Genomic DNA, 7,562 nt, shown 5'->3' on the forward strand with positions numbered 1-7,562 from the left:
CGGCTGAATGGAAAGGAATAAATAAAAAGATAGGTCAAGAAATATGTAATAATTATTATGTAACGCTGATTTTGATTATTTAAAAAAAAAAAACTTAAATTGCTCGTGTACTGCACGAATATTTAAGCAAAGCTCCACTTCTTATATAATTGTGTATCAAGCAAAAATGACAAATGAACATACTTTACTTAAATTAGTTATTTGTAGCTTACATTTAAACCTGATAAGTCCCGTTCAATTGTCGCGGGACCTCGGCATGCTGTAATGTGTTGGTCCTTTGTTGAAAATGATCAATTAACAAAGGAAAATATGGGGTCAGTGTGCCATACTCGTGAGTTTACTGGGAGGACACACACACACATACACGCACACACACACACACACACACACGCACACGCACGCACACGCACACGCACACGCGCACACACTCAGGCGTTCACAGTGCAGTGACGCGCTGTGGTTTCGAGAGCCTCTGGTCCTGCCTCCTGCCTTTCACATGATCTGCAATCTCTCACAGAGGAGAGAGACAGGAATGTGGAGAGCAGCGACGACAGCGATGACTGCGCGAAGCCACGGTCCCTCCAAGATGCGTTTATGTTCCGCTGCGGCCATCTGGGTGACATTCATCCACTGCGCCGCCGGAATCCCCTGGACTCAAGAAAAGGTAAATAAATCAAGAGGCTCTGTTCACGTTTTGTTGTCCTAACATATTGCCAGGAAATCACAGACGAGTTCAATAATTGATGAATTAACTGTCAATATCAGGTGTACTTTCTTTTTGTAACTTAAATGCATTTGAACCCTTTTAAATGAACTGTTTTGTTAGAGAAATGTTGGATTCTTGTGTAAAATTATTCACTTTTGTTTGCATAGTGCTTCTCTGTGTGTGTGTGTGTGTGTGTGTGTGTGTGTGTGTGTGTGTGTGTGTGTGTGTGTGTGTGTGTGTGTGTGTGTGTGTGCAAATGTTTCTCTTTTAAAAGATCAATCTCCCAGCAGTTAGACTATTCATTTTGGGCGAGGGGGAAACTACAAGAACCCAAATACAGTTGTGATATGCGTAATATATTTATTCATGATATTCGACCACCCTCTGCACTGTTTCCCCAGCGCTGTTGCGTAATTCTCCTGAGACACACCTGGGCATGCCTGGCCGTTCATGCTCCTCATTTGTGTTCTTCTTCTCCTCCTCTCCTTTTTGCCTAGTTGCTATGGCAGCACAGCCATCCTCATTGATCCTCCAATTGCAGGTCTTGGTATTTATAGACCTTAAGTGGACCCCTTTTAACCCTCTCTGAACCCAGTGAGCCCGGAGTGCTCGGGATGACTAAATACAGTCAGTGTGAGCACATAATTATACATGTTGCACTGTCCATGCCACTCTGTAATTACAGCCGGTCCGTATGGGCCTAACGCATGAACGTGTTTTGTTGTATGCTTCAATTGTAATGAACCGAGCGGAGGAATGTGCCCTCCCCTATTGTCTGAGAGTAAAATGAAACCAAATTAGGAGGAAAAACAAATATCCACTGTGATTTCCCATGAGAAATCGGAGGATTTATTCTGCAGGACAAAGACGACGTTTCTTCTCACATGAGACGGTTTGCTGTGTTTTGTCATTGAGAGTTGAATGTTTTCAGGTTCGGGTTTGGAAAGTCAGTCGGGCAAAACGAGCAATTTGAAGACGTCACTTCGGGCCCCGTGATGGCCGTTTTTTGATATTTCACGGCTAAACGATTGATTGAAAAGAAATCAGCAAACTAATTGATCGACAACCGCAATATGTCACGTGGCCAATTAAGGATTACCCAGAGGGCCTTGCGGCGGAGAGCTCAAGCTGCTCTGATGTTCTTCATCAGCTCCCAGACTGCTCTCTGTCCGACCACTCGGCTCAGCCCGTTACCAGGACAACCACGGTGCTCGGCAGGTGAACTTTGAGACCAAACGGGAGAAAAGAGAGCCACGGGATCGAAGAATCAATATGTGTTTTTAAACCGATGTTGTAATATAGCACCCGTTGAATTGACAAGCCTGAATCCAAATCCGTATTGTGTTAAAATACACCAACTGGTTGATTTGCTCCTTTTTTTCTCCATCTTTTTTAAGCAAGAAAGAGCATGTTAAAAAGCTTTCCTGCCTCTTCATGCAACAGATCCCTGCTTTTCTCAAGTATCCCTTGTGTGCTTGAAGAGAATCAATGTCTATTCACACTGCTCTAATTGGCCCGTGTGTCTCTCTCTGAGAGGCGTTAGAGTGAAGCTCACAGGCTGTGTAAACACAACGTTTGATGCAACCTTACCACGAGATCAAATTTCTTTTTTATGTTTTTTTTTTATGTTAAAACAATCTCAAAGATCTCTGTTGTATTCTCTTCGAGGAGATTCAAACCACAGTGCCGGGAATTCTTGCAAAATGCACCATCTTACATCAGTGGGCCAGTGGCACAATCACCATTGTGTTTTCGTCATTCAGCCACAGATAGGGACTTAACACACATTCATTGACATGGAAATCTTCAAGATTATTACTTATGGGTTTTTACATTATGATGTTAGAGATGTAGAATCCCTCTCACGATGGATTTTCTCCTCGGGTGTCCTTATCCATTTAAATCCTGCGATGAATCAAATCCTCTGTTGGCAGTAAGGAATGGCTTCCAGTAACATGAGTGTTGTGCCACACTGAAATCAATGAATCTGTATGCCGTGTCACCCACATCGAAGCGCAATGACATGCGTCACAGAAAGCGTCACCGACAAGGAAGTTGTTGATCTGAAACTGTACATGCTGTGGCAGTCACTGACCGAAAATAAGGGAATATTGTGTTCCATGTGCAACGCTGCATGAACAGTACATCACGATCTTATCTGTCTGAACGCACTCAATTCCTCTCGAAATATTCATTGGACCCGATACGATTCCTCACCCATTTTGGTGTTATCTCGATTGTTTCCTGTGGCTCCGCTCAGCTCCATCACCGAGCTGTCACTCTGACACAAGATGAGATCCTGGCCGCCCTGACCGCCACTGACCTGGAGCAGATGTGGCAGAGGGACCTGAGGCCGCTGCTGGTCACCAGGTACCCGGGCTCTGACGGCAGCCGGGCCGTGCAGGAGGTGAGCTTACAGTTCCTGCATGATAACACATTGACGGCTGGATCAGTTTCAAACACAGAAAACATGTAACATGGCACCTATAAATGGGGAGGTGGGAAATTGTCAAAATTCTGTTATTTTGTTGGTAACATCATGGCAACTTTGGGCATAGATAAACATATTACACTGGTTTACACGTGTGAACGAGTCCCCCACCTTTTGTGCCCTAATATGATGTCCTAGTAGGAAAAAAATCACTTCAGGAAGTTACCATAAAACAATGTATTATCCCCTAAAACAGTGGGAAGCCAACAGGTCTAAATCAGAAAACTCATAGCCACAGATCATCAGTAAGGTGGTGATATGGCTAATGCTCTTTAAAAGTCATGTTCTTGTGTGTTCACAGCATATCAAGACAACCCTGGGTTCCCTCGGAGCAGGCTGGGAGGTGACGGAGGATACGTTTGTGTCACAAACCCCCTACGGCCAACTGCCCTTCACTAACATAGTTGCCAACCTCAACTCGACAGCCAATCGCCGCCTGGTCCTGGCCTGTCACTACGACTCCAAGTACTACCCCCCACAATGGCACGGGAGGGAGTTCCAAGGCGCCACGGATTCTGCCGTTCCCTGCGCCATGATGTTGGAGCTGGCCCGCGCCCTGGATGAAGAACTCAAAGCTCAGAAGGTTTGTAGCACGTGACTTAAAGCTGCCAACATGCTATATGTTAAAGGGTATACTACGCATCGCTGGTCCTCCTGCCTGTCTGTGGCTCTATGAGATGCCTCAGTCCCTCCTGTGTGCAGTCAATAGGCTTTTCATTTGAGGGTGTGTATTAGTTTTCGTGGTTGTGGCCAGCACTGACTTGAGATGTGGCCGTGAATCACAGGCAAGTCATACAACGACAACAACAACACCCCCACTGGCAGTCAGCTCCGGGAAAAACAAAGCCAAACATGTTGCAGACGGTTCCAGGAACAGGTGGAGTTTCTTCATGTCACATGACAATAAAATACAATGGGAAGAAGGTGGTAGTAACGTCATATAGAGGTTTATGATTTTGCTAGATATTAGAAAAATATGTGCATCATATTTGGGTGAAGGCCAAAGGCCTTTTTTCCAAAATCTACTGACACCTGACAAAACTCTGCTCAAACACAACATTATCTGCAACATTTTAGGTACAAAAGCGATACCTTCTTTGTTCCATTTTATGGAAAAAAACAGTGATTCATAAGGGACACACTTAGTATTCATGTCGCTTGCTCCTCTGCCCTTTTCCGGTTCCACAGTTGAGGTCGGGCCCCTGTCGGTTTGTCGGCCTGTGACAGGTCCTGTGACAGGGAGTGACCGCCCGAGAGACATGTTTATCAGACTCAGCTGTCCGTCACAAAGGTCACGGAGGGAATAGGAATCCTGTAGAATACAAATACATTAAGCGGCATGGAGGCGGAGTCCTAATCGATATCACAGCTGATTAATGAACACTTACTGTTCCAGAAGCATATTTCTTTGGGGAGGTGTTACAAAAATAAAAAATGAATATTTCATATAAGAACTACCAAAGAAAACCCCAGGCAGTGTTTGTCAAAACCACTAGGGGGCACCAGAGCTCTGCGAATGCCTCAACTGTCTTCTTTTCACCTCCCATGCAGAGCACCAGTCCCAACTTGAGCCTGCAGTTGCTCTTCTTTGATGGAGAGGAGGCTCTTTTCCAGTGGACCTCCACAGACTCCCTTTATGGCTCCCGCCACCTGGCCCAGAAGATGGAGACCACCCCACATCCCGCCGGAGCCACGGACACAAACCAACTGCATGCCATGGTACGCCACGGTTCTCTGCTCCCTCCGCTGCTCTGCCTAAACCACTTTACATTTGCATAATCACACTCAAGATCATACCTCTGTTGGTGCACATTGTTTTCAGTCAAATCTGTTTAGTCCCGATCGCCTCTTCCTCACACGGCCCACACAGGCACCTCAACCAGGGAGGCGCATGTCTTAAATAGTTTTACACACGTTTCTTCATCTGGGAGGCTTGGGTGTCATGCTATCAAACATAATTTATTATACAGTCTATGATAAGAGCACGTTACTTGAATTGGTATATGTATCTGTATCCCAACCATGGAGATAGTGAGACGGACTATATGTGTAGACATTCTTGTGTGGACAGAGAGATAAAACAGACAGTATCTCAAAGAACCGAGTGTGTGTGTGTGTGTGTGTGTGTGTGTGTGTGTGTGTGTGTGTGTGTGTGTGTGTGCGTGTGCGTGTGTGTGTGAATGCATGTGGACAGACAGTCAGGTGGAATTTGTGTGTCCTGCAGAGATAGCACAGAGCATTGATGTCAGTGTGTTGCACCACCTCACCTCTGAGCATGGGGCTCTGAGGGTTGATTATTACGGGACCTGGCCTCTCGTCTTTACTTATCTTCAGGATGTGTAGAGAGAGTTCCTCATGTGAGCTCACCAACACCGGTTCCCTTTCCCCTCCCCTGTTTCTTCTCCTCCAGGATCTGTTTGTGTTGCTGGACCTGATCGGGGGCCCCGACCCACACTTCCACAACCAGTTCCCCAGCACAACACACTGGCTCTCCAGACTGCAGAGCATTGGTGAATAATCAAATGTTTGTTTGCTGCCGCTGTAAACACCATGTAGGGCTGTTTTTTTTGTGGTTAAGGTGTGCCACAAAGAAAGTCCCTTTAGTCATTAGTCATTAAAATGTCAGTCATATTCCAGACTGTCATCATCGCGTTGAGACGAATGTTGCAACACTGCTGACACTCAAATAGTTGAACACATCCTTTGTTCATTTGCAACTACATTGTGCTGACAGTTGTGTGGTGCGTTTGCTTATGTTGCCAGCTCTGTCAGTCAATTCAACTACAGACGCTACTCTTTTTCTCTCTTATGACGACAGAGAAGCGTTTACACTCTATGAACCAGCTTGTGGATCATCCTCACAACGTGCAATATTTCTGGCCCAATCGACCCGTTGGCCAAATACAAGATGATCACATACCATTCCTGAACAGAGGTATATCCACCAAGGAGCACAACTGCTGCAGATGTGATTAAGTGTATTGTGTGTAGCTGTGTCGGCTGATCTTCCTCCTGTGCCTCTCTGTCAGGTGTACCCGTCCTCCACCTCATCCCCTCCCCATTCCCGTCCGTGTGGCACACGTTTGATGACACCGAGCAGAACCTGGATCGCTCCACCATTCAGAACCTCAACAAGATCATGCAGGTGTTTGTTCTGGAGTATCTCAACGCCAGACCCGCCATCCCTTCAAACCCACAGAATGCCCCATAAAAAAAGAAGCTTTTATATAACTGCATACCGATTCGGCAACTTTCTTTTTTTTTTTTATGTTTCCCTGTAGTAAAGATCTTCAGCTGCTGTTCTGCAGACTGAACGAATAGACTGTATTCAATGCTGTTTAAACACCAACAAAATGTATTAGCTGACAATTAAGACGTGAGGTTGAGACTCAACTCTGCTCATCAAATGGCTGCAGAAAACATTTTACATAGAGAATATGTAAAAGAAAATATTTTGAAATCTTTGTTGAAACATTTTTGCCAATGCACTTACATTTGTGAAATTAAATGTCTTTTCTTCCTAAATGGGTTCATAAAAGGCTTCAAGAAGGAAGCTTAATCAACCCTTCAACTCCCAAGTCCCCACCAACGAGACCAGCACACAGGATCTTCTGTGTGTTTGTGTGTGTTTTTTTTTTACCACAGTGCCCTCTTTATATCAGCTACTTTACACTCTGATGAGGCATCTTAGTGTCAGTGCTGATGTGTAGGATCTGCTGTTCCAAAGAGAAGGAAACAGAGCCGTGCAGGCGTGAAGGAAAATAATAATTGTGAGCAGTTAAAAAGAAATAACTCCTTTTATGTTCTCCCACTTTAATTTACCTGGCAACATTGAAGTCTATGAATGCATTGCAAGTCCAAAATCTTTGATAAATCCATTATGAATTGCTGCGGTGACAACTGTAGCCCCAAAACACGTGCCTGTAGTCATGTGATGAGATCCAGAGTCTCTGATCTGTCATGTTGTGTGATGAATATACTAAATCTGACGACCCACATGGAGCGGAGTATATGGCGTCACACATGAATTGCTTGACACGTTCTATAGCGACAGGGTACGTGACATTTACTCTCCTGCAGTAAATCTGTTCAGCGCAAACTTGTTTCGGGCAGGAAGTGGGTTCATTTGTATTCTCTCTTCTACATCTTTAGCCCTTCATATCCTGTCATCTTAGATCGTGAAGTGGATAACTTCCTCTGCGGATGTTTTGCCTGCTTTTGTTTGTGTGACATTATTGGCCCCATCTTAATGTAAATCCCAGAATAATATACACTGCCACTTCCTTTATTTTTGAGAGTTGAAATAAATGTTGACTCAGAACACAAACGATATCATGCAGAGTTTGCTTATCTTCACGGGTCTTT

At 44.8% G+C, this 7,562-nt stretch overlaps 1 protein-coding gene across 1 annotated transcript; it reads left to right on the plus strand.

Moving 5' to 3' along the window:
* The first annotated feature begins 496 nt into the window (after window positions 1-496).
* qpct (glutaminyl-peptide cyclotransferase) lies at window positions 497-6,718 on the plus strand. Its single transcript, XM_068580538.1, has 7 exons — window positions 497-664; window positions 2,967-3,113; window positions 3,499-3,780; window positions 4,749-4,916; window positions 5,608-5,707; window positions 6,016-6,132; window positions 6,227-6,718. The coding sequence occupies exons 1-7, from the start codon at window positions 497-499 to the stop codon at window positions 6,406-6,408; spliced, it is 1,164 nt and encodes a 387-aa protein (XP_068436639.1). The 3' UTR covers window positions 6,409-6,718.
* Window positions 6,719-7,562: the final 844 nt, after the last annotated feature.

This window comes from Clinocottus analis, unplaced genomic scaffold (genome assembly GCF_023055335.1).
Source record: "Clinocottus analis isolate CAN_PGR_092001 unplaced genomic scaffold, fCliAna1.0.p SCAF_17, whole genome shotgun sequence".
Taxonomy (NCBI): Eukaryota; Metazoa; Chordata; class Actinopteri; order Perciformes; family Cottidae; genus Clinocottus; species Clinocottus analis.